General features: G+C 42.5%; 2 protein-coding genes across 2 annotated transcripts in view; both read left to right on the top strand.

Moving 5' to 3' along the window:
• ppp1r9a (protein phosphatase 1, regulatory subunit 9A) overlaps positions 1-20,421 on the top strand; it is a 57,140-nt gene extending 36,719 nt beyond the window's left edge. The window contains exons 7-20 of the mRNA XM_069681516.1: positions 2,847-2,999; positions 5,761-5,814; positions 6,056-6,285; positions 8,046-8,142; positions 8,902-9,037; positions 11,819-11,907; positions 12,581-12,710; positions 12,871-12,934; positions 13,844-13,903; positions 14,037-14,085; positions 16,356-16,472; positions 16,829-16,852; positions 17,069-17,251; positions 17,427-20,421. Of these exons, the coding sequence (XP_069537617.1) occupies positions 2,847-2,999; positions 5,761-5,814; positions 6,056-6,285; positions 8,046-8,142; positions 8,902-9,037; positions 11,819-11,907; positions 12,581-12,710; positions 12,871-12,934; positions 13,844-13,903; positions 14,037-14,085; positions 16,356-16,472; positions 16,829-16,852; positions 17,069-17,251; positions 17,427-17,597 (1,557 nt within the window). The 3' untranslated portion in view covers positions 17,598-20,421. The remainder of the gene's footprint in view (positions 1-2,846; positions 3,000-5,760; positions 5,815-6,055; positions 6,286-8,045; positions 8,143-8,901; positions 9,038-11,818; positions 11,908-12,580; positions 12,711-12,870; positions 12,935-13,843; positions 13,904-14,036; positions 14,086-16,355; positions 16,473-16,828; positions 16,853-17,068; positions 17,252-17,426) is intronic.
• A 455-nt stretch (positions 20,422-20,876) lies between these two features.
• Positions 20,877-23,242, top strand: LOC138609377 (ankyrin repeat and SOCS box protein 4-like). The gene is made up of 6 exons (XM_069682027.1): positions 20,877-21,165; positions 21,802-22,101; positions 22,183-22,425; positions 22,509-22,756; positions 22,838-22,951; positions 23,054-23,242. Exons 1-6 carry the CDS (start codon positions 20,877-20,879, stop codon positions 23,240-23,242), a joined length of 1,383 nt encoding a protein of 460 aa, XP_069538128.1.
• Positions 23,243-27,003: the final 3,761 nt, after the last annotated feature.

The following is a 27,003-nucleotide window of genomic DNA, read 5'->3' as shown; positions in this document are numbered from 1 at the left end:
CTCAAACACGATTGGTCGATTCTACTCGGACTACAAAGCACCAAAGCTGTGCTCAGTGCCTAACATGCAGTAAAAGGAGCAGTCGCAGCCCTTCCCTCTAGTGCCCGACAGTCATTATGCCAACATTCCTCCTCACATGAGACATTCATATTGCACATCATCACCCTGAGCCGCTCTGAACTACAACATTTCTCCCTCAGTCGTCCCTTCCTCCTCTGATTCTTCATGCATGTTGTAGGAGGTGATGCATTTATCATATGCAAATTGAAGTTTCAACTGCCCTCCCGTGTGCTCAGTTGTTAACTCCACCTTCAGTAAATGGGGCCTTAATGCAGGATGCTGGTACCATGGCAACAAGCAAGCCTATTATGGAAATCGGGCTCTGCGTCGGCCATGCATGCAAACAAATCAGGCCTGAGCTCCGTTAGTTTCGGAGAGGGATGGAGGGAACGTGCAGGAGGAGGAGATGGGATTGTGTGTGTGTTAACTACAAGTGTGTGACGGATCAAGACTGAAAGAGGAGTAACTGCAGGAAGATGGATTTTAGATACCGACAGATTATTATGTTATCAGGATACAGGAAGTGCGTCATTGATTTTATGTGCATCAAAAAATGTACTTACATCTCCTTCTTCAATCTAAGTGTTTGTTCTGATTGATAGGAGGAGAGGAAGTAAGACACATGATGGTTGCGTGATGTGGAGCTGGAGGCAGGCGCTGGAAATATCAGCCTCTGCTGGTCTTCAGCCAACGAATGAATCAACCGATCCGTTTTTATCCGATGCCTAATGGCCAAAGCCAACAATCATTATACTGTATTTTCAGGACGGGAGGGAAGTATACATGCAGCATAATGGCCTGCGTTAATGTCAAACCACAGAACAGTCGATGCTTCAGACCTGTAAAAGCTGGAATAATGAATCCTAGATTACAAACATTACATTACAGACAGGCTCAAACCTCACAGTGCATCACAGGAAACCTCCTCACACTCCAGGCGAGTTGACTAATGTTTAAAAATAATCAAAAGTGACATTCAAATTTGGCAACTGCGACTTCTTCTCTTGGCTTATCTCTCATGGAAACGACACTCACGGCTGACCAGGCTGTCACAGCGATTTATTTATGTCAAACTTTCAGACAACTAAGTGGGTTACCCCCTAAATCTTATATAACTGGAAGCATTACTTATGTAGAATCAAAAAGGGGGGGAAAGGATGGCATGTGGAAAAAGGGGATGGAGATTTGTGGATGTTTAACACGCAATGTGCAGCAGGTAGAGACACGAGATGCGCTGTGACTGGTGTAGCTCTGAGGAGCGAGGGGAGACAGATGAGAGAAGACAGACAAACGGATGCAAGTGCGTGACAGCAGGATGTCTGACTGGCTGGTGCCTCTGTTCAGGATGTTTAGCAGCCTCCTTATCCAGGTCAATTGCAATCTTTACAGCATATGACAGCTTCAATCCTTAGATAAAGATGAGGAAGAACTCACCCTAAAAAATTCTTAAGAGGAAAAAAGAGGGACAAACCTCAAGAAGAGTACCCGAGGATGGATCAGCCTCCCAGGAAAGACGGCGCACTCCAGATGCTGTGTGTGCAGAAAAGAGGTTCACACAGATAAGAGACAAAATCAAAGACACAGAGAGAAAGACAGGATCATAAGCAAATGGAGTCTCTGAGGGGGACAGTGATCCAGATGAACATTCGGATAACTGAATGGTGTTTATTGAAGGATGAGTGTGAACACTGTACTCCTCCTGTGGATAAACAAAAAGTCAGCTGCCATTTGAAATGACTGTTTCCCACAGATTTGATCAGCTGTAGCTAACAGGTTGTTACTTTATTTAATCGATGTCAGAATCAGGCACATACAAGAGTTTGACTTGGTGGTTTAGTGCAGAACAATAAACATAGAAGTGGAATAAAAATAAGCTATTAAACAGTAGCATGTTAGCATTTCTTCTGTCAGGAGATAAATAGAATAAGTTAAAGATAGACAAGAAAAATGAAATAGAAAATATGTACACCAGGTGTATGTTAGCTAAGTCTGAGTTGTTGTCATGGCTACATGCCACTAAAACACTGAAGCTGAAGCTAGCTCAGTTTGGGCCTCTTACACCGCGACGGCCAACAAAACCACCAAAACTAAAACTATGGTTAATAACAATAGAAACGATTTTACATATATATAAAGTATATATATATTTTAAAGATTATTATTATTATTTTTTGGCTTTTGCCTTTAATAGGTAGGATAGCTGAAGAGAGGGGGATGACATGCAACACATGATCGGCAGACCGGGAGCCGAGCCTTCGATCAGTGCTCAGGGTCTGTAGCCTCTGTACACGGGCCGCCTGCTCCAACTGAGCTGAACCAGCGCACCACCAAAAAAACTCTGTAATGTACTCTAAAGAAACAGCTGTCTGGAAGGATGACTCTCTAATCATTGCAATAAAATATATCTTAAGTACACCTACAGAAAAAGTATGATACGTTATTGTTGTTGAAGTTCTTTCAGAAGTTCTTCCTCAAGTTTTAATGACTAACTGGATGAATAAATATTCCTGCTGCACTATTAAACATGTTTCAACCCCACATTATCTCCTCACACAGTTTGTTAAGCTAAAACAAAAATAGCTATTTTTTACATTTTGCTCATATTGTACCAAAAAAGGACAAATTTAATCTCCAGGCTGCGAGGATAAGCAACCACAGTTCTTGTTTCTGCCTGCAGGATGGAAAGAAAAGCAGCTATCACCCACATCTGAACACTGTGCTGTTTGTGTGTCTGCAGACAAGCCGACTACATGACTGACTCTGCCTTCTCTCTCTCTCTCTCACAGCAGACAGGCGAGTACGCCACAGACGAAGAGGACGCGGGGACAACAGTGGCTGGCGGGGACAAGAGCATCGAGGTGTTTGATTTGCCAGAGTCGGAGGACATCTTGTCTCCCTCGGAGTTAGACGCCACTAAACTCTACCAGAAGTTCAGAGAGGTACTTTCTCCCTTCTCTTGAATAATATGAAGATTGCTCAGCTGATGGGAGCCCACCACATTTCTCCCCGTCAGTGCTTTGAAGAATAACTTTTAAAGAATAAATGTACCCTCAAATCCAGTAAAAAGGTGATCTAATCAAACAACAAAAGCTTCCAGCACAATGGAGTCTGGCACGCCCCCGCTTTACTCTGCACAGTTTGATTCTTTTGTAAAGATCTAAGATCCGCTTACTCTCCCTAATTCCTAATCTGGATGATTAGAGGCCTGAATACAAAAGCCTTGTGCTCATTTCCACTCTAATTACCCATGTTTGGTTAAAACCCTCAGAAGAGTAGAACCTGCTCGCGCCTTAAACCTGTATTTGAATCGATTTGTTTCCCGATCTTGGCGACTCTTCACACAAACAGCCTCTGAGAACAGAAACACGTTAGGTTGAACTTTTGCTACTCGCGCTAACAATTAACTTTTGAGGAACAGACATAAAACGGATCTTTAATTCATTGACTGGTAGCACTTTCATGCTTTTCAGGCTGCTGAGAAGCTGCTGGCGTTAATGTGGAAAAGTCCAGCTCAACACTTGAGCCGTTCCGCAGACTGCCACAGTAGCTGTATGACACTTTAAACAAATGCGTTCAGCTGCACTGCAGGCACCACAGGGGATATAAAGCGAGACTATAATGTAATCCCTGCTCACACGACGTATACATTTGCTCCATTTTCTCTTGACCTTTCTCTGCGATAGTGTAGCTTTTACCTTTTTCGTTTAAAGGCCTCCTCCCTTCTGCTTGTCTCTGCCGGCTTCACACCCGAGGAAAAGTGAAGCCAGGCAGCTGGAAATACGCTTTTCTTCTCTCCTTAATGTCCTTTTATAAAAATATTATTCCCCCGACAGGCTGCTGTTCAAGTCCATTTGCTTTCTGATGGTGTTTTGAGTCTTGGAGAAATTATTAATGGCATAGTCTAGACAGACACTGTTTTGTCTAATCTCCAGGAAATGTATAATAAATGTAACATCAGCATCACTTAAAACACTATCATGAAAAAACTGAGTTCTAAGATATGATGACAAGAAAGGCAACAACAGCAAATGTGCCCAGCTGAGCAATGAGTTCGTGTTAAAAACAGTGTCTGTATATCAAGATGGACGACGCGTCTCCATCTGCTGTCATTGTTTGAAATTGAAGCCAAAATACCCCCTGTGACGGGCGCTGCCATCCTACACTGATGACGTCATTTGGAGCCAGAACTGCGCAGCCACTTCCGCTAACCCAAACACACACTTAACTTACCGAAAGAAACGGCAGAACAGCTTCTTGTGTTGGTCTGAAGCAGACGTTCACGGATATGTACACTTCAATGACTGCAGTGATTGTTTTAGTTACGTCTGCTCTCGCCGTTCGTCCTCTGCTCTGATAATCAGGAACAGATCGGCTGCAGGAGCCTTATTTGTCAACAGAGCTGTCAATCATCCTTTTGACAGCATCAAATAACTAATTAAAAATAAACCTGTCCAAAAAATGAACACTTGGACATAAATATGAACTAACTATATTGACAGAAACCGTGTTTGAGAAACATATATTAGCCGTGTATTTTGATTTTATAGTTTGATTCATGTCCCATCTGTTAACATGGAGGAGGCGGGCTTTATGACTCAACTTCAGCCAGTCAGCAGGGGGCGATAGAGACATTGAGATGTTGAACCGATCCTAGAGCAGCCATGTTTCCTACAACTTTGGGGTGACAGTGCCATGCGGCCGCCTCCCCTTTTTTGCCTTTGTGTACAGAGAGGACAGTGGACAGTGTTGGAAACAGGGAAAGAGAGAGTGGAGGGTGACACGCGGCAGGGGGCTGAGGGTGTGAGTCGAGCCCAGGGCGCCTGCATCGACGATTGTAGCCTCTGTACTTTGGCTGCAGATTTAACGCTGAGCCAAACCGACGCGCCCCCACAGTGTTTCTTTACTGAGCTGCATTAAAGAGATGGTTACTCAAAGTGCGAATTTTGCTCTAATAAGATCCCAACTTGATTGATCAAACTTGGATTATTGCCTCATAATAACTTGTGATTCATTTAAGAAGGTATTTTTAGACAGAAGGTCTTGAATGTTGTCTCCCAGCTCTTACAATGATGGTGACTCAGCAAGAAAAATTAGCTAAATGTGTATGCAGGCGTTTGTTTCAGGTCACACTCGAACATTTCCTTGATGGTTAGATTTGTTACAGCTCAAACTCTCCCCTAGCCCCTCGTGTCACTCCTTCCCCCTTTCCTCTATTTCTGCCTCACTTACTCCAGCTCTCATTTCCACATCTCTTGTTCCACATCCAGTTCTTCCTCTCCATCTCCACTCTTCTTCAGGTCATTATCTCTCCCCCTCTCTGCGTCTCACTGTAAATGGCTGCTCATCTCAGCTTCCATCCTTTTTCACTCTCCCTCTACTCCCAGCTGCATCCATCCTGCATGTTACACTTCAGAATATACACCAGCCTTTAACCAGTCATAAAATTAGATTTTTTAGGTACAGTTTTTTTTTTGTTGGGAAAGTTGATTAACATTTTAAAACCCTCCATCTCGTGCCTCTCCTCGGCTCCCCTCTGGGAGCGCGTGTCAGTGCCGGGGCCGGGCTGCTGTCAGAGGAGGACAGGGTCGGCTGCCTCCGTCCGTCACACTGTATCGACAGCGGAGAGAGCCTGCGCGGCCATGCATCTCATTATCTGACCGCCCTCTCTCTTCCCTCCTGTCTTCTCTTTTCCTCCGACAGCTCCAGATCAAACACACGGTGACCGAGGCCGAGATCCAGAAGCTCAAAAACAAGGTAAGAGCTTGAAAGTGTCAGAGTGTGGCCGCTTGTTGTGGGTGTTGGAGTTCAGACAATGGGGGTCGTATTTAATATGAAAGCTTAAGGAATATATATTTACTTCTTAGTAGATTATTTTACCAAAACAGTGAATTGTGAAAAACTTTTTTTAAGAGACACATATACCCACTTGTATCCACTTTCTAGTGAAATAAACTCTTCTACTGATAGTTCCCATGTTGCTTTCATCCTCTTCCAGCTGGCGTCCGTGGAGAGGGAGAAGCAGCGCTGGGAGAAGGAGAAGAGTCAGCTGAAGGCCAGCATCGAGGAGAACAAGGAGAGGATGCTGAAGCTGGAGAGCTACTGGATCGAAGCGCAGACCCTCTGCCACACGGTCAACGAACACCTGAAGGAGGCGCAAGCGCAGTACCAAACTCTGGAGAAGAAGTACAACAAAGCCAAGAAGCTCATCAAAGACTTCCAGCAGAAGTGAGTTAAACTGGTTATGATTTTTCTCTCTATGAATCACAGTTTGAGGAGGAGTTTAACCACCATTTGAGCTGAATTAAGGTGCTTTTTTGTTGTTAAAAAATGTATGGTGCGCTGCACAGCTCGAAGGTTCCTGGTTTGAATCCCGGTTCAGATGAAGTGAGCCTTTCTGTGTGGAGTTTGCATGTTCTCTCCGGGTGAGGAGTTTTTCACTGGTCATGAAACGGACTGAAATTAATTCTGATGACTCTACATGACCTACAAACAAAAACCAGTCCATCAGTAACAAGACTGATTATTTCTATGTAGTTATTTTTAATGCCTGAAGCTGCTGGCGGGAGGGTGGTTGTCAGACGAAACGATTAAATGCATGCTGCCTTTGTTTACATTCTCCAGGGCACAAATTTAAAGTGAGTGATACATATGACCGTTAATGAAATCAGGATGATATTTTTTGTTAAAAACCACCACTTAAGCATGTACAGGACAAAATCAGCAGAGAGGTAGGAGGTACGGCTTTGTCCACAGGGGGCGCCAAAATCAACACAAACCGAAAAGTCCTCACAGGAGCTTTAAGTAAATCCATGCATGTGCATAGAGTGGATATACATGTTATATAAACCACTAAGAATCATTAGGGCTTACTTCCATTCTTTGGAAAGACAATATAAAACCATTCTTTTTGTGATTTTAGCTTATTTCTTTATATTTTGATGCCATTTTCTTTTTCTTTTTAGAAAGATAATTCACTAAGAGGTGATTCCATTGTTGCCAACTATGTGCTGATTTTATTTTATTAACCTCAGTAACACAGACAGATTTTTAACTCAAGGTCCACTCACAAGCTTTTCAAGAGCTTTCAATCCCAACTAAAGGTCTTAATCATGTCACTTCTTATTGAGATAGCTCACTTGTCGGTCTTTAATCAGGTGATCGCCTCCTTGATCTCATCTTTAACCTGTTATGATTTTCCGCCAGCCAGACTAAACTGACAGTTAATGCCTCTTTAGTCTTCCTTTTTGTTCTGTGTCAGTCTCAAACCGGCATAATACAGTCTGAGAACATCTTTTTAAGCTAATTGAGCTGCATGACTTGCTAAGAGAGGCACTTAACAGCTTAAAATGAAGCATCTTTTATATTGCTGACACTCGAACAGTTTCTTAAAGGTGCAGTAGCATCAATCCTGAATACAAATGTGCACTTTAATATATGATTTTAGATAAATCCCTGCAGTATTCTTTTTTTTAGCCTCCCTTCCTTCATAAACAGAAAAGAGAATTTCCACTGTGTTTCCATCTGCGAGGCGAAGTGTCTCAAGCCGTCTCCCATTTTTACACTAAGCGCTGAGTGTCCATCCTTATGCAGCGCAGCGCTCCTGTTTTTCTGTGCACTGATCTCTTTGGTCAGTCCCATCACAACCTCTCCCGCTCAGCTCCAGCCTGACTGCCTCTAATTGGCTCGGGCCCTGCAGGCCAAGTGGAAGCTAACTGATGAAACAAAGTCTCCCTGCTGATCTGTAGCAGCGGACCGGAGAGGGGAGACGGCTCGGAGACCAAGGACAAAGCAGGCAGGAGGGGACGGCTGACTTCATAAGGATTTCACATTATGTGTGTTTTTAAGGTGTCGATGTATTTGTGTTTGGCAGGCACTGTGATGCTCTGTAACACGCACCTCCACATGTATGCGTCCTGTTTTCCCGTGTTAACACTCACCCACTAAGCACATTACGATCTCCCCTCCCTCCTGTCCTGTCTCTCCAGAGAGGTGGAGTTTATCCAGAAGGAGGATGCGGAGAGGAGGCGGCTGGAGGAGGCTGAGAAAGCTCACCTGGCTGAGATCCAGGGACTGCAAGTCCGGGTAAAGCAGATCTTTTACTTTCACCTCCTTCTCTGCAAACCGCTCTGTGTTTTAGCTCTTCTGTCCATGTTGGCAAAACTCAGCTTAATGGCCTCTAAAGAAAACAGCGAGCCCTGAAGTAAAAAATAAACTAATGAGCACTGCAGTTCTTCTCTCAGCTTAATGACCAACATCGTTAGGTTTGACACTTTTCATATATTTATACAGCACTGTTCCTTTCATAGCAAAGGTGGGAGATAAAACCAGATCCAGTACGATGATCATGAAGATCAGTTTGTCTTGTAACAGCACCCTGTCACGCAGCAGTGCCACCTCTGCCACACAGGGAAGGATTCCTCCTCCTGAGACAGCAGGTGGACTTCAGGAGCCTGTGGTTGTCTCTGTTGTCAAACTCTCTGTTGATTTTCTGCTTTCCTGCTCTTACAACATGACAGTCATGTTGTTTTCTGCTCAAGTCTCCAGCCGTGCCCCGCAGCTGAGCGGGCAGTCAACCAAAGTGTCCCCTCCTGCACGCTGAGCGCCCATTCATGCCACGCTGCATCGTAACTCTTGTGCTTCATGTAAACTGACATTGAACACGATATTCAAATACTTCACTTTTATTATATATATTAGAATTATTTTTTTTAAATGAGAATAAAAAGATGAATAATGTGCTCCTCATCCTGTCGGTCATTTACTTAAGTGCTTTAAAGCAGCTGTTTTGACAGGTAAATGCCTCCGGCTGATTAACATCGATGGCTTCCTGTCCCTCTACAGATTGCAACATTAGAGTCGGAGCTAATGCAGCTGATGAAGCAGAATGGCATCCAGGTCAACAACAACAACAGCAACAGTGCTGAGAGGCTCAGCGCTCAGCAGAACAGCCCTAAAAGGGCTGCAGCGCAAACTAGAGGTCTGTTCATCATTATTTTTATAGTTCTCATTTAGCGGGAGTAGTTCTTCATTTGGGGAATAAAATCTCTTTGTTGCTGAGAATTAGATGAGAAGATTGATACCACACTCACTTCTGTTCAGTAAATATGAAGCTTAAGCCAGTAGAGGGCTAACTTAGCCTAGCATATAAGCTAAAAACAGGTAGCCTGGCTCTTTCATCAGGTAAATATCTCCAAGAAGCACCTCTGAGACTCACTTATTAACATGTCACATCTAATTTGTTTGATCCATACTAGAAAATGAGTTCAGAAACAAGTGGTGGTTTTACAGGAACTATATCTTGACCTGGTGCAGTGACTTCTATGCTGAGTATGTCAACCACAACTTGTATTTATACTTACTTTTATGCGCATACATTTTCATATAAAAAAATGTCAGTTAAGTCTAGGGCTGCCCCCTGAAAGTCGACGAGTCGAATCTCTGTCTGTGAGCCCTCAGTCGTTGCGTTTTTTCTCTGTGACATGCGCTGTTGGTTAACTGAAGGGAGATCACAGATCTGTGTTTTTCATGCTCTGTACCTGGCACAGTAACGTCTGTCCGTATTTCCGTTACTATAAAGTCCAAAGTACGTCTCACCATGCTGTGAATGACACGAGCAGGAGTTGTAACCTGCGATCAGTTCATCATAGTTTATAATAACGCAGCGCGGGGAGGACGCAGATGTTTAATGACATGGATCTGTGTTCATCACGCGGATCTTTCTATCTGCCTGTCATTGTTAACAGAGACTCCAGTCTGCTGTGTAGTTCATATATTTCACACAGAGCTGCAGAGGATCATCAGGCGCGATGACCCGCTCCCTCCCTCCCTCTGTGCTCGTGCTTTCCCCCTCTCAGCGCTGCGAGTTTGCGTCACAGTTTTTATCATATGATGTTTTTTAAAGTCGAATGAAGGTGAATGAGGCTCCTTGTATATTCACAGAGCCTAAGGCTGTAATATATTTAATCAGAGTACGCCACCCCCCACCCCCCCAAACACTGCTATATGAAAAAAAAATCAACGAATTGTCGAATCTTCGTATTGAACGGGCAAATACAATTCGACTCAAAGAAATCTGATTCAGGTACAGCCCTAGTTAAGTCACTATCTATTCGCCAAATGAGGTAACACAATGGTGATTGAGCCTATGGCCCACTGATGAAAGCCTTTTACAGTATTACAGACTGGATGTCTGGTGCGACTTTCGCAGAAAAAATCACAAGCGGTGCCCAGTTAGTGACGCGTTTTCCATCAGCCAGCAGTGGTTGGTCTGCCAGAGAGGGTAGGCGGAGCTAAGCGGCTGCTTTTCCGGTCTCTGCAAGCGTTGCAAGTAAACAGTAATCTACTATGGCTAAACAAACAAACAAAGATCGATGACTACAGATACAACTTCAAAAATAAGTGAAAATCCAAAGAAAAAGAAACAAACTCGACACTCAGATGAAGGCAAACAGTCTAAAAAGGAAACTGACCATCAGCGAGGAAAATCAAGAGTTACAACCGGAGCCAACCGTGGACGTCACACATGCAACACTGTCTGGATGTCTGGGAAGTGTGCTCCCGCAATTACCATTTATCGCCATAGGTGGCGCCAACGAAACTAAAATCTTCAACATTACCACTCTAAAATAATTATAGCCTGTTAATAAGTTAGCTTCAAAGGCTGATGTCGTTTGAGGCAGGCTACCTCTTTCCCACTTTTCCCAGTATTTGTGCTAAGCTAAGCTAACAGTCTCCTGGCCCTCATATTAAAGAGACAGGCTGCGGTTATTATCGATTACAAGGAAGCTTTAACATCACATGACACCTGAATCCCCTCATATTAATGTCTGGTAGGTTCTTCTTAAGTAGACTTTAGAAGTTTCCTACAGCATTTCCTGTTTAAGTACAGTATCCACTTAGTATTGAGAATTTGTTTTTGTCCCTGAATGAAACCAGTTTCGCCTCAACCTTTATCTCTTCTCTGCTCTTTATGGACAGTTCATGTCCTGTGAAAGACATGAAAAAGATTGAACTGTCCCGTGGCAAGAAGTTCATGTTTGTTAACATATACTCTTAGCCACATGTACGCCCAGACAACAGACACACAAAATGCATTAACTACACATCCTCCTCTCCTCTGCTGCCTTAACCTTCACACACACTTTGCCCCCCGACTGTATCCTCACTCTGCTCGTCCTCAAACAAAAACAAACACATAATCCCCCTTTAAGCACATCTGTCCGCCTTTGTTCTCCTCCAGTCTTTATAAGCTCCGCTGGCTTGCTTTCAGTGGCTGCAGCTGTCAGGAGGGAGTGTGCGTGGAGAAGTGCCATATCTGATACTGTCTGTTAGGGTTCAGATTGGATAACAGAGCGATTGGATCTGCACTGATGTGGATGACGCAGCTCATTATGCAACAGCGCAAAAGAAATGAGCGGAGCGTGTGGGAGGGGGAGACGAAAGGAGCTGAAATTATCTTCAAATGTTTTTGTCTCCTCTGACAGCGTCTCCCTGTGCACTCAGGAAATGAGCAGATACATGATAACTGCATAATTGTCTAATTAACAGTGTCACTTCTGGGGGAAGACTTGATGTTTTAACTGAGCTGATGTGTTTTTTAACAGACTTATGTAAGGGGTGTAAACAGGGGGGCGAGGCCTCTTAATAAGCTTTAAACAGAGTATATATAAAGTATATTTTTGCACCTTGCCAAACCCAATTCCAGCTGTTTTTTACTCATTTTTTCTTCATCTTTGTGTGCCTGTGTGTGTGACTCCAGACCTGAGGGAGGACTCTCACTACTCACCCAGCAAGAAGAAGAGCTACAGAGGAGTCGCCCGAGACAGCATCAGCTCCACAGAGGGAGAGGTAGGTGTTGTAACGCACAAACATGCACAGTTAGTTCTCTTAAAACATCCACCAGATGTAGTGTGGAGGACGCCATTTTTAATAAGACAAGCTCCATTATTCTCATCTTTTAATAGGACTCTAATTTCCCCCCAGGGTGTTTGATTAGTGTGAGCGTGGATCAGCCTGTGTCTGTGTCTTTAACCCCTGTCCATTCCACTTTACTCCTTTAATGGATTAACTGCTATGTGTTACTCTTGCGACACTAATTGGCTCTGTCACAACTTATTGTCTCTCCCAGTGTGATAATAACAGCCACAGTCCTTTTTTTCTCTCTGGATGAGAGGCTCTCGTTCTGCTAATGCTGTCACTTAACTCGGCTGGAGCGGGAACGAGCTCAGATTGGATAAACAAGCGTAGAACTGGCAGGAGAACAAGAAGCAGGCAGCGTGAGGCATCCAGGGGGAAAGAGGGCGAGGAATTAGAAATGGGGAAAGTATGTCAAGTGACTTCTGTCAGATTAGTCTGCAGCGCTGCATCTTCACATCACTTTTTATTTGATTGCACTATTCTCGTGACCGCTTCTGTCTGTCGTCTCTCATTCCTCATCCTCTGACCTTATGTCACCCACTCTCTCTCTTCTGTCTGCCATCTCAATTTGCCTTATTTTCCGTCTCTTTGCGTCTGTGTCCAGGTCTCAGAGTGGCACAGCAGCCCAGCCCACAGTCGTTCTGGTTCCATTCGAAGCACGGCCCCGGGCAGTGCAGAAAGCTCCCCCAGACGAGCACTGCACCCTCCGTCTACCACTGGAGCCATCCAGGACGGTGAGTAGGCCTACTGCTGCACCATCACTACATTACATAATGAAGGATCAAGTAGTCACCAAAACACATCTCTAACTTATTTTCTCTCATTATCATATTTCTTTGATATTTCATCACTTGATGTGGGCGTAATCTCACTGTGGGATGTTTGTGCTCACAGGATCTCCAGCGAGGTCGAGCCCCTCACGCAGCCTGGAGGAACGCAACCAAGCTCTAGACCCCGGGTAAGACAACAGATAGTGGGAATTGTTGTGAGTTTAACCTATTGACTGTACATACAGATGGAGGATGTGTCGCAATCTACTCTCGTACAAAATTGAAGCCAAAATACCCCCGAGGTGGGCGCTGGTGACGTCATTTGGAACCAGAGCCGTAGCCACCTCTGCTCACCAAAACACACACTTAACTTCCGGAAAGAAAACGGCAAAGATCGAGCATGCTGGCGTATTTAACAGCAGAACAGCTTCTTGTGTTGGTCTGAAGCAGACGTTCACAGATATGGAAACTTAAGATAATTTTAGTTACGTTTCCTCTCGCTTTCCTCCTCTACTCTGCTAACCAGGAACAGATCGGCTGCAGGAGCCGTATTTGTCAACAGAGCTGTCAATCATCCTTTTTACAGCATCAAATAACTAATTAAAAATAAACTTGTCAGAAAAATGAACACTTGGATGTAAATCAGCATGATAAAAACTATAATGACAGAAACCATGTTTGAGAAACATTTATTTAACATGTATTTTGATTTTATAGTTTTATGTCCCATCTGTTAACATGGAGGAGGCAGGCTTTATGACCTGTACTGCAGCCAGTCAGCAGGGGGCGACAGAGATGTTTTGTCTAAACATTTGATTTTCTATAATATAAGTATTGCTCCTATCTAATCCCAACATAAGTATTGATATGTAGAGAGGGGTACAAGGGATGAGGGGGAAAACTAGACTAGTGGCATTTAAATTAAGTTTCCAGCAGGAGTGTATTAATCCTTAACTACACCTCCTAAATGTAATAAATATTCCACACACAATATTAGTTCGGTTTATTAAGTCCACAGCACCAAAAAAGACCCTCAACTAGAATCTTAATCAGTTCACATCTGTCAAACTATAATCTATTACCTTACCTCTGTTCAGGTCTCCCCTCAGGAGAACTACACTGAAGGAAAAGGATCCCAGAGCCTCACCTGGAAACAGGTAAATAATAACTGCATCAGTGACAGTGTTGACTGATGAATGATCCAGAAACCGTTTTAGGAAGGTGTGGTACAGTTACAGTCTCTATTGACCTCTATTTAATCCTCCCTCTCTCTCTCTCTCTCTCTCTCAGCTCCATCGAGCCGTCAGCAGAGGACAGTCCACAGAAACTACAAGCCAAGGTACATGAGGTTTGGCAGCTGAATGACTCACTTTACTGTGAGGACATTAAGGACACTCTGTTTTCTTTATATAATGAAATAATGAGTCCTGTAAGATCAGACCTATATTTACATACTTAAAGTTATATAACATGTTTACTTAGCTTTAATGTATGGTGTTATTTCTGTTGAACAGACCTCCCTCACATGGCCGCACTTCTTCTCCTATTCATATTATTTGGTATCGTATTCTTTTGAGTTTGGTTCAATTGTATCTCAATCCACTGAAATGAAATGGTTCTCTAAGAGGTAAACAAGGAATCTTTTACTGCAATCACAGGACCGGTTGACAGAAAATCAATCACTTTATGGTTATAATCCTAAATACCGGTAATAATCTGAACTATGGATGCAGCCACACTGTAAAAAATGTCCAAGTTGGCAATCACATGTTTTTAAGCATTCATTTATAACATTGTGGAAATTGTCCTTTAGTGTTTCCCCTGTAAATCTGCTTGTTTCATAATACATCCTGAATCAGTTAAAGCAGTCAGTGAAGGTCACTCTGAAACAATAAGATTAAAGTTGTTAACATGGGCATGGGCATTTGTTGCAGTGTAGGCGCACACACGAAATGATTTCTAATCCCGTGTGATATCAGATGTGGTTACCTCATGAAAAGGAGATTATTTTGGATTCTGCACCAATCCAGCTCTTTTCCCTCTCCACAGAGACACTCTTAGTTTAAGACGAGTGTAGTACATCAGGAGATAAATCTCTGCATAATATAGCACATTATTACACGGCTGTGTTAAATACTTGATTTTGATTGGTTAATTACAGCATTCCGAGGTCTGTTATTTCTCAATAACAGACCGTTGCTAGGGATGCGGCTCTAATCACACAATCGGGAGGACTAACTGTAATCATATCAATCCACTGAAAGAAATCCGGTAAATTTGACATTGCTCTTTTTACACAGGAGAAAAAGAAAGACAAAACAGCAAAGAGAAAGCAATAGAGGTTAAAAGATGCATAAAAACAGCTAGCTCAGCTCATTTTAATGTGAGTAATAACAGCTAGGTTAGCTCATTTTAATGTGAGTAATAACAGCTAGCTCAGCTCATTTTAATGTGAGTAATAACAGCTAGGTTAGCTCATTTTAATGTGAGTAATAACAGCTAGCTCAGCTCATTTTAATGTGAGTAATAACAGCTAGGTTAGCTCATTTTAATGTGAGTAATAACAGCTAGGTTAGCTCATTTTAATGTGAGTAATAACAGCGAGGTTAGCTCATTTTAAGAAGGCTACAGAGTTAACCATTGCTATGGACGCAGCTCTCACTGTGAGTGCAATAGACTATTTTAAAACAGAAAATAGAAATATAATCATTTTTAAATTTAAAAAAAATAATTTCCAAATCAATATTTTGTATCAAATAATTCCGTAAGTAGATAGTGTAATAAGGTTTTGTCTCACCCCTTCTCTCTGCGTTCCATTCCGCGATAACAACCTGCTCACTATACATTATCCCTTACTTAATAGTTCTGTGGAGCTTTTAAGTGAGGATTTAGCCCAGAAAGCTGAAAGTCTGAACCTGTACGATTAGTCTGACTTTTACCTCAATGTACTGAGATTCAAAGAACGCCTTTATGCGCTGGCATTTAGCTTAATGTAAGATACGACTCGAGAATTTAACTTAATATCTGATACAGATGTAATGTAACTGAGGCATAACACTTGATTTGTCAAACACTATTACTCTACAGTATATCTTATTCAAACTATGATGTTTGACCTTTATGTGATGAAGAGACGGTCATATTTTTCAACAGATTGAGTTCCGCATTTACTGCTCGTCTCTGGATGTTTGATCAGACCCTGCAATTCCATTAATGTCCTTGATCGTGCACGCTCACAAGGACACAGAGGGAGATTTTAGGAGTTGGATATCATCCAGCGACATCATTTCTAACCACTAATCACATTCACAGATTGTGCTATGATGGGACATCTTAAAAATGAAGGATGTGCACAACCCTGCCTTCAAGCAGTCTATCAAACAGCTTAAATACTTTATAGAAGTCTGCTGCGCTTTTTATTGATTGTCAAATTTCAGGATGAAGCTCATCAATCATTCTGGTGCAGTTTTCTTCTCTTTGATTTATTAACTCTTCATTCAGTCTCAGAAATAGAAATAGAAAAGCACTCCGTCTAATCGACTAAATCCAGAGCCTCAGAGTCGGCTGGCTCTCAGCACCATTCTGATGTCTGTGTCGTTGATTTGTCAGGGACCCGCTCTGAACGATGACCTGAGCGCCAGCAGCAGCAGCTCCGTGGAGATCAGCGGGCTGAGTGAAGCCAAGATGTCGGGACGCTCGCACACCCTGGTGATCTCCTCCGACGAGGTACGCACACAAAATGAAGGATGTTAACAAGATGAAATGCAGAATTAAAAAGGAAGCAAATGCAAGAAAAATTTGACTTTTTTTCAGCACTTAAAAAGCACCACAAATCATCAAGAAACTTTGAACACAAAAACAAAACTTAATGCATATCTCTGACAGAAAAACACAGTATCCCTTAAAGGAGCAGCTTCTCTCGTATTCTTCTGACAGAAACCAACTAGCTTAAAATCAATGCACCAGTTTAAGCTCTCTGTTTCCAAATGCTGATCTTGGCTGCTGTCGTGGAAGCCATGTTGTTTTATTTCTCTGATAACAATTCAGTTTTCTTCCTTTGTTTTTAATGCTGCCTTGTTCAGAGTCTGGATATGATAGATGATGAGGTGAGAAGGTTGTGTTGTACTACATGCATGTCTTTGTGTTTGTGAGGTATAAGCCATTTGTTTGTTCTTCATTTCCACACATCGTTCATGGTGAAGAATCATATTTCTCTGCATGTCATTCAGTGTTCTGTAGAAGGTACTCTTTTCGTGCAGTGTTAAATATCTTAAGATATAACTTGAAGCTTCCTTCTTTCTGTCTCTGTTGTACATGTTCAGATCTTAGACGAGGGACAGCTACCAAAGCAGTGTCAGTGGCAGAACCGCAGCGTCACAGAGTGGACCTCCCAGCAAGTGGCCCGTTGGCTCACAGGCCTCAACTTAGAACACCATATCCCAGAATTCACTGCCAAAAACATAGATGGAAAACAGCTGCTGCAGCTGGAGAGCACTGAACTAAAGGTAAGCTAAAAGTTCTTTGTAGTACTATTTGCAGCTTATTTAACTGTTGTATAAAAGCAATATCAAATGAGAGGGAGTGATGTTGTTCTGAATATACTATATATATATATATATACTATGTTTGGAGGAAGTTAGAAAAAATGCTTATATCTTCATTTTAATGAATTTTTTTCAGGCCCTTGGAGTTACCTCTTCCCAGGACCGTGCCCTAATCAAGAAAAAGATCAAAGACCTTAAAGTTCTGATGGACAAGGCCAAGAGGAACCGAGAGAAGGCGGAGAAACAGCGTGAGAAGCTACGGAAGAGAGAGCTGGAGCAGCAGCAGAAAGAAAGCATAACAGAGTGACGTGAATTGTGAGCTCACCTCCTGCTTTACCGTAGCACCCACACCACGTAGCACCTTGAGGAACAGAACGTCAGTAGGCCCCACAAATGAACCCTGAGGGACGCCTGCTAAGAAGTTCAAAAGTTCTCAGTGGTGGAGCTACATCCAACTGTCTGAGATGTTTGAGTGACTTTATCACCAAGCAAATTAAACCAAAACGAGCAGTTGGATAACAGGATGCTGCCCCATTCGTTTGCCTGATTTTATACCCATCCTGCGTTTTTAGCCATTTAGGAATTACTCAGTTCTATTTATTTAGCTGTTTATTGCTGTAAATTGGGTTTATTTATTCATATCCTGAGTAAGTCTGTTAGAAGTTTCCCTTATCCTCATCCCATATCATCTTCAGAGCCCACCTCAGCAACTTTAGATTTAACGACCATGTACATGTACAGTGATAAATACTGATACAAATATGTCTAATGTGCCATTTTGATCGACATTTGGAGTGATGGAATATACTGTATGAGGCAGTACTCATCTCCCGCCACTGGGTGTCCCCATGCTGCTTACTTTCGCTACTGAAGAAGAAAACACTGGAACTGAAGTTTCATTGGAAGAAACAAACTCTCTCAGAACAACCAAGAACACTGGAAGTGCAAACACTGTAAATGTAACCTCTGTACTGGCTTTTCCAATGTTCCTTAAAGTATACATGTACCATACTAAAGAAGTACACAAAGTATGAATGAAGACAAGGACGTTCTGTTCTCATTGGACTGGTTCTAATGGAGACTTCAGGTACAATGTAATCATAGAATTTGTAACTTACCAAACCCATACCACAAAGACAAAAAAGTGTTAAACTGAGACTTCCTGCTTATATGCATAATGTTGCTTTGACTCCGCTTGTAACCTGCTTTTGACCTCTTTTTATATTCTCCCTCAATAACAAAGTAAATCCCCGCCGCTGCCTTTAGAAATTCTAGACTAGTAGAATTTTTCTGAACTCTACCCGCTTCTGTGAGTGTCGAAACACATACTAAACTAAACATTTCTACTTGTTCATTCATCGAAAACTATAGGTCAAAGGTCACCATGCAAAATACTTTTGAATATTCTGATTGATATTTAGGAATGCTGCCATATAGATGGATTATCTCTGTGATTATGGACGGATACAGTGAGTCCAGAAATTGTCTTAAAGAAACCCGATACTACTGATGTAACACTGGAAACTGCACCTGGTAGGCGCAATATAGTTTTACTTTTCTTATGAAACCAGTTCAGTAATACTTAAAACATTTTGATTTATATGTTAGATAAAGAAAATATACCTTTGAAATTATTTTTGACTTTTATGCAACTCTTGTTTTAGGATTATGAAGCTCACTGAGACACATGTTCCCTGTGTCACTTCTTTATCATTCCCAGGAATCATTCTGTAGGTTTACATAAAATATAGAGACACCAGTGTCACCGTGATAGAAACGATGGCAGCTTTGTTATGATTCCCTTTTGTCTTAAGGGCCCTGCCTGGTGCGCTGTCAACAACAGGAACAATAGTATGAGTTAAAGATACCTCCATGAAATGCCACAGTTATAAAGGTACCGCTGATCTGTTAATGTTATTTATTTATTTCTGTATTTAATGAAGAAACTGACTACTGTTTATGATAACTTATACAAAATAAGAGTATTATTAACACCTAATAATGATTTATCCAGAATTGTATGATTACTTCTTATTGCCAAACATAATTAACTGTTCATTAAAAGTGATTTAGATTCAAATGGTTGTGATGAAATGAAGGATTTAAAGCAAAGCAAGAAAACACAGCAATTAGCTGTGTCTCAATTCAGGGGCTGGATCCTGCGAAGCGGTCTACCGAGGAGGAGTCATTCATGGCTCGCCTAGACCGGCTAAACCGAACTACGGAGGATTTCCTGTTTGCATCACCAGCTGTTCCTGCCCTTATCCTTACGTCACCAAACGCCGCTCCTGTCGCCGAGCAACGGGTAGCTAGCTGGCGAACTAGCTATCAGAACTAACGTCACGTAACTGGTCCCATTATTGACAAGATAATTTGAATCAAGGCGCCTTTTGTTTTTTAACAAGTGTATTCCTCGGCCGCTTAAAAGTCCGCAATCTCGTTTGAATTGCCGCGCAATGAATCTTGGGATACGTTGATGCAGCCCCTGAATTGGGACACAGCTGTTCTCTCCCATTGTGCTTGTAGTTTTTAGTTAAATACAACCACAGAGCTGCTCCAGTGCTACTCCTACTACAATAAACTGCTCATGATGTATTCTTATGAAATATTTTGTAACACTTGAACCTTTCTGTGAATATCCCTCTCCCTCTCTCTCCCCTAGAGTCAGTCAGCCGACTGCGCTCTTTTGACTCTTTTGTATGTAAAGTAAAACACTGAGAGCAATACGCTGTAAGAATCCTGAAGAAGCCTTGTTTTCTATTGTGTCAGTGTGTGTGCACAGTTTGTCTGCGGGTTGAGGAGGCTAAAAGTTCAGACCTGAGGCCAAAATGTCAGTCTAGATCTTTTCTATGTGCTTGACTGGCATGATGACACCAACTTATGGATGAGACCCTGGTGCTCCTGGCAGGCGAGAACACCAAATGTTTGAATCCTGTCTGGAAGGGTTTGACTTTCACGTGCGCAAAGAGCAAAAAGATAATCACCACAAACTGCTAGCCATGCTTTCACTCTTTTAAAAAGCTCTCCTCATCCTCCTCCTTTGTTTTCTTTTACCTTGCTCTCTTTTTCTTATTCTGAAAGTTTGAAAGTGCAGCTTCCTGTCACACTGAATAAAATGTGCAGCCACTGTCCAGATTTTGCTTTTGTTTGTCCTTTTTTCACCACTTTATCTAGCTTTCCCTACTTAACATAAATCTGTGTTTTGTACAGCCAAACAGTTTTGGATGACTGATCCTTTTTCTCCTAAAAGTATTTCTCATGGTAAACCTGATAGTGAGCACTTATAGAATAACATTTTAATATGAAGAATATAAGAGAAGAGAATAAACATGGCCTGTTTGTACCATGTGACATCCCATGCCTGAGCAGACTGGCTTATCTGAGTCAGCTACAGCCAGTTGTAACTCTCCAGTCCCCTCCCTCTCTGCTTTCTATTTATAATGAGCCTAATGTCACCCAGGGCTATTTTCCCCCTGTGACCGCTCCCTCCTCTCACTTGTTGCTTCTTCTACCTCATTTCCGTCCTCCTTCCTCCAACACCTCCCATGTCTGATGGCCGAGCTCATGGAGGCCTTACAGTGTGGGTATGGTTGACACCTTCATTATTATAATTTGTGGGTTAATTTCCTATCTCCTCCACACTTGGTGGAGAACATTAGTGCCCCGCGAGGAGCGAGGCCCTTCTTTTAAAGAACTCATGGAGGAGCTGAGCCCCAGACGGCTGGCTTTGAAACAGCTGAAGCTACAGTTCCAGGAGGCCCTGCAGACCAACGATGCCCAGCAGGTCCTGCACATTCTGCACAGCGGGAAACTAGACATCAACACTGTGCTGGAGGTGGACGACCCCGGCATGGTACTGGCCTCATACAAACAAGGTAAAGAGGAAGTTGGAGGGCATTGGTTCATATTTTACCAGCAGCAGTAAAATGATTTTTTATGTAGTTCTGGATTGTATCCTTAGTAAAAAAGATTGTGAGAGAATACATGTTTCAAAAAAGCATTATTTAAGTAGTTCTGTAGTTTATCCACTAGGTTGTGCTATAATCCCATTAATCCCACTGCAGGAGTTAACAAGAACAGCTGTCTACACAAGGTGAATTACAACACAACCATACTTGTACTACTGGAATATAAGAACAGAGCAATACGTATATGTCTTTGTAAGAAATAACGTAAGCACCTCAGACTTTTATTTAGAAATCCCCTGAAAACTTCAATGAGTATTTTTCTGTTAACTTGCATATAATTTAAAATGGAACTATCAAAGTAAAAGTTCGTTTTAAGAATAGTTATTTTTAAACTTTATTTATTTATTGTATTTTTTTCCAACTAGGTCCGTATCATTTGAAATCTGTAAGAGGAAACAGATTGAACAAAGACAGGAGCTTACCATAATTGATATAAATTTGAAAGAAACATTTTTTTAAAATAGAACCCCTTCTGGGGTCCTGATTTTTACAAAAACTAGCTTCACAGCCTTTAAACTCATTTGGTTGTCTTGATTTCCACAGGTTACTGGCTCCCAGGCTACAAACTGGAGAAGTCCTGGGCGATGGGGATTCATGTATCTGTGATGTACAACGCTCTGGAAACAGCTCTGGTGCTCCTTGAGGAAGGTGCAGCAGTCAACAGGATGCCCAACGGGAAGACGCCGCTGCACGTGGCCTGTGGGGTCGCCAACAGCGACTTTGTTGCTTTGCTTCTGGCTCACAGGTCAAAGGTCAACATTCTGTCTCTGAGCGGACACACACCTCTGCACCACTGCATCAGCCAGGAGTCTGTGGACTGTGCCAAGCAGCTCATCCTCAAAGGTCAGGAAGGAAGGGGGCATGAAAAGATGGATAGTTAGATTCAAGTGCAAATAAAGACAATTTTTTTTCCCCCTGATGAAGGTGCAAACGTCAACATGGCGAGCCAAAGTCATGACGAGGAGACTCCTTTACACACAGCAGCCAGACTCGGCGTCCCAGAGCTGGTGGCTCTATACTTGGCCCACGGAGCTTCTGTGGATGCTCTCAACGCTCTGCAGGAGACGCCCCTGATGACTGCGGCCTTCTGGGCTTTTGACACTAAAGAGCAAATCTTCAAGGAAGACCACCATCTGGTCTGTCGCCTCCTGCTGGACCACAAGGCAGGTGAGTGTGTGGACCCGAGACTGTGCATCCCATTTTCCAACTATACTGTCATGTATCTACGTTAAGTTTCTCTTCTGTTCCAGAACCGAACATCCAAGAAGAGGACCATAAAACAGCTCTTCACAAGGCCGCCTGGAACTGCGATCACATCCTGATGCAGATGCTGCTTGAGGCCGGAGCAGACACACGAGCCATGGACATCAACGGTTGTGCCCCCATCCAGTACCTCCTCAAAGTGACTGATGTCAGGCCTATGGCCATACCTGAGCTCTGCTACCAGCTGCTGCTCAACCACAATGCAGCTCGGATCTACCCGCCACAGTTCCACAAGGTACACATGTAGACTGATGCCTTCAGGGGCTTGTAAGACTTTTGTTCTGAATAATATCCTGGTGTGTGTTGTTTTGTTTAGGTGCTGCAATCCTGCCACAACGTCCCCAGAGCTGTAGAAATCATGGTCAACTCTTATGAACGCTTGAAGCCCACAAATAAGTGGAGAGCTGCCATTCCTGGTGACAGCTACAAGGTAGGAAAAGGATCTACTGTATGGAAAGTAAGAAGTTTATTTTCACTGTAGAAAAGTATGTACATAATTTAAGTAAATTCTAAGTTTCTCTTTGCTCCTCAGAGACACAAAGCCTTCTATGACTCCTTGTTCGCAGTTTGCTCCAACGCTCCTCGCAGCCTGCTTCACCTGAGCAGATGTGCCATCAGAGGCCGCCTGGCCGAGCATTGCCACAGAGGTGTAGCACAGCTGCCTCTGCCGCCCTCTATGAAGAAATACTTATTACTGGAGCCTGAGGGGATTCTGTACTGATGACACTCATAAATTCAGCTTCTTTATTGCATCGATACTCTGATCTGTTGCCCGTCACCTGAGTGTTTTAACTGGAACATTCACAACCTGTCTGCAGACTATGGAAAGTGAAAATGCTGCTTGTTAATGCGCTTTTTATATTTTTCTATGCAAATAATTCCCAGAGGCTTTTGTCCTTTTTGAGAGTTTGACAGCGCAAAAGAAACGACATGCAAAGGTGACCTTTAACCTCTCCTTCTGTAATCCTTGTATGATTCATTCTTATTTTTCCTCCTATGGAGGCCTAATTAGTCTCTTTAAGGTGAAACGATCAGTCAGTAAATATAATTTGTCTTTGATGCATGTATTTCCACTTCTGTCTCTGTTAATGTCATCATAATTTAGAGGATCCAAATCTACCCAACAACCTGCTGAATGCTCCGCTCTGACTATCATGATACCTCACTAATAACTGAACAAACACTTGACTAAGCCCTCCACCACAAGTGCTTGTTTTGCACTGAACTGCACATGTAGTCATGTGTATGGCCTGGTTTTTTGTTTGCCTGGAAGTCTAAACAACACAGTGCAAGGGCTGGGGATGATGACAGTTGTCTGGCACCAGTCCTTCTGAAGGTAAAAACAAATAAGCTTCAGCCCAGAGCTCCAAATTACATCAATACACCATAAAAGGAGTTTATTTTGAGCATGCTAAAGGGTCGAGGTTGGGTGGCATGATAGGGGTTGAATGGGGTCGAGGTAGCTGGATGCGTCAGGAACCCGGGGGTAGAGTCTCGGGGTGGGGGCGCGTCTCGATGCATCCCTTATTGGTTCCTGTGTTGAGATAGGAGAGAGAGGTGGAATGGGGTTTGGGTGGAAAGGTTTTAAGAACTGAGACAAACAGGTTAGGCAGTCTTACAGGCCAAAAGGTAATTAGGTATAAGGGAGGCACAGGTGTGGGAGCTAAGAAGACACAGATGATTTGAAATGTGCCATTTGTGTCAAATGTTCATTGAAAGTCGAAGGTGATTCAAGTGTGTTTTTCAGTTTATTGCAGTATGTGTTTGACAGAAGACATATGTGTAACAGTTTTGGTCTGAACATTTGTTCTTTTTAATATCACTTTAAAAATTTCTTGTGTCATGGTTTCCTTCCTGTCAGACATAAGTGATGTAACTGATGAACACCAGGTAAATCACAGCACCTGAGAGGCCAGAAGTCCAACTTGAGACAGAGGTAGACAGAGCTGAGTCAGCTTGTTTTTTTAATTGTTTGCAGAGTTGACAAGAAGCTGAAATCACTGATAGTTTGATTGTAACACGACGTCTCCTTAATCAGACGGTAGGGCGGAAGTGTTACCACTATCTGTCTCCCTCTCACGATCTGCTCACGAGGTCCTGAATCAAGAGACCTGATCTGGCTTCACTTAATTTAACAAAGGAGATCGCGCTGAACTGTCACACGACGCTAGTTATCAACTCGATAAGTCAACCCAGAAACCCTGGGCGCGTTCACATTAAAAGGGCGTTGTTTGGAGCAAATGACAAATTTAAACACGGGCAAGTCTGACGTCAGCTGATCGGCATATTTTACAAACTCAGAGCAAACTATGGTTTCAGAAAGATATGAAGAAATTACACATAATCCAGACTAAAATCCACCCAGCTGATAAAAGTTAGAGCATGATATATTTATTACTCGTGTGTTACATGGGATTAATACGTTGCACAGATGCATGTTTGTTCATGGCAGATTTAGACCGTATTCTGCAGCTGTATCAAACGGACCCGTGGAGCAAATATATTTAAAAGAAAAGCCCATAAAACCACAATTTAAAGCTGTACAAATGCTTACTATCATATCTTATGAGTACAAAAGTACTTCAGGCTTCAGTGTTTTTATAAGTCTCTGTTGTAGATGTACATCAGTAAAGCACAATTAATATCTTTCATGAATATATTTTGAAAACTCCTACGGTAAAGTGGAAGTGTTTACCGGTCTCTTTCCCTCCTGGCCTCTCATGATCTGCTCACAGAGCTCCGAAATTAAGAGCCCTGATTGGTCAGTAGGTGGCGATTAGTTCAGGTAATCTCTTATCTCGGACATAACCTCCGGAGCAGGTGTTCAGCATAAATTAGCATGGTGATCTACCCCGGTAAGAAGTGAACTACCTTCGTAGTAATGAAAACTCGGAGTTAACCCTGAAGTTACCTCGATAACCGCAAATCCTGCTTTGTAGTATACCCCCAAATGTAGCTGACGCTGCTTCGACCTCACACGTTGCCATTATAACGGCGAGATTACTAAACGTACCCTTTTCCCCTTTAAGGATTATTTGTAATATTTGACTGTTGTTGCAGTCATGGAGAATATAAATTCACTGTTATTTCAGTCATTTTGTTATGTCAAAGTGTCAAAGGTATTATATTAGGCTATTTCCTTTGTTGTGTTCGTGGTTAATAAAGTTTTGTCGTTGGTCATGTGACCGAGCTGCGCGCAGTCTACAGTGTTGCGCTGGGGAAAATAGCGTTGGGATGGTAGTTTAATTTGGGGCTGCTCCCGTCAACATTTGGCGGAGTTTTGAACACCAAACAAGATGTCATTTTATGGTCAGAAAAATATTTTGTTGTTTCCACTCACTCATTGTTTGTGACATAAATTTTCCTTTTACATTTCTAAAATCAGAAATATCAATTTAAAGCCCCCCTGAGGAGTTTTTTTGCTGGTGCTTGTGCATTTGGGCACTCAGCTTTTTCTGTAAAAGCCACAAATCAGTGGAACACCCTGCCTGGTGAAGTGAGGAGCTGCAGCTCCATCAGCATCTTCAAAACCAACTTAAAAAGTCCATTAAGCTGCTCAGCTCTGTACTCACTGACCTTGAATTCCACCTTATGGTTGTTATAGCTTGCTTTTTGACAAGCATACATTTATGATGTGTTACTTTGTGTGTAGCTTTTTATTTTTGGTTTGTTGTTTTTAATACTGTGAAAATAGTTTTAACATGAATCTGAAACTGCAGTTCTCCTCATCCTGATCACTCCTCCTCCTCATGTCTGTCTGCTAACAAAGGAAGACCACATGTGGACTAGTGAGATCATTACATCCATTCATTTGATGTGCATAAAGGTTTACCTGTGCATATGCAGACGTGCATGTGTACATGTAAACTACTTGTCTTCATAATGGATGTTGCCATTGCCACACGGCCTGTCCCAGGTTCCGCTGTAAGCTCATGCAGCCTGAACCTCTCCTGAAGTCCTGAGCTGTCAAGAACTAGAAGCCTTATTGTGTAGCACTGAACGTGTTGAAGAAACCGAAACCAGCAACCTTTAAAGGAGACGTCGAACAAAAGACACTCCTAAACGATGTCTGGCAAAATTGACACAGAATTTCACCCCAACCAGAGAAAGGGGGGTGAAAATGAAGGTGATTTAGCTTCCTGCTGAGAGGCCACGAGGGACGAAAGCCGTCCTGAAAAGGCCCGAGCGCCAGAAGGGAGCCTGCTGCCACACCCATCAGATGATCATCAGGTGATACAATGATATCTCCTATGTGTTGATGCTAAATTAATTAGGATTAATTGACATTAAACCTAAATGAAGATCTTTAAAAATTAGAATTGCTTTGCTTCACAATCTTGGTGCCTTTTCAAACTCTCAACTGCTTAGTAATTAAATCCCATTTAAGTCCTAAAACATAAAAGATACCAGTCACAAATGCCATCTACAATGTGGTCTGTTGTCATTCATTTATTGTTCATCACTGTATTCATTGTACCTGTT

The sequence above is a fragment of the Semicossyphus pulcher genome, unplaced genomic scaffold (genome assembly GCF_022749685.1).
Source record: "Semicossyphus pulcher isolate SPU_LCO1_2020_fin unplaced genomic scaffold, fSemPul1.0.p SCAF_5, whole genome shotgun sequence".
Classification (NCBI taxonomy): domain Eukaryota; kingdom Metazoa; phylum Chordata; class Actinopteri; order Labriformes; family Labridae; genus Semicossyphus; species Semicossyphus pulcher.
Note: the sequence above shows the minus strand (reverse complement) of the source record. Positions and strands in the feature narration are given on the sequence as shown.

What these genes read in the sequence shown, in the direction of transcription:
- LOC138609377 (XM_069682027.1), top strand. Translation starts at nt 20,877, where the DNA reads ATGGTTGACACCTTCATTATTATAATTTGTGGGTTAATTTCCTATCTC. An exon ending in CAAGCAGCTCATCCTCAAAG is followed by an intron (nt 22,102 to 22,182) that starts GTCAGGAAGGAA and finishes CCCCTGATGAAG; the next exon opens with GTGCAAACGTCAACATGGCG. An exon ending in ACCCGCCACAGTTCCACAAG is followed by an intron (nt 22,757 to 22,837) that starts GTACACATGTAG and finishes TGTTTTGTTTAG; the next exon opens with GTGCTGCAATCCTGCCACAA.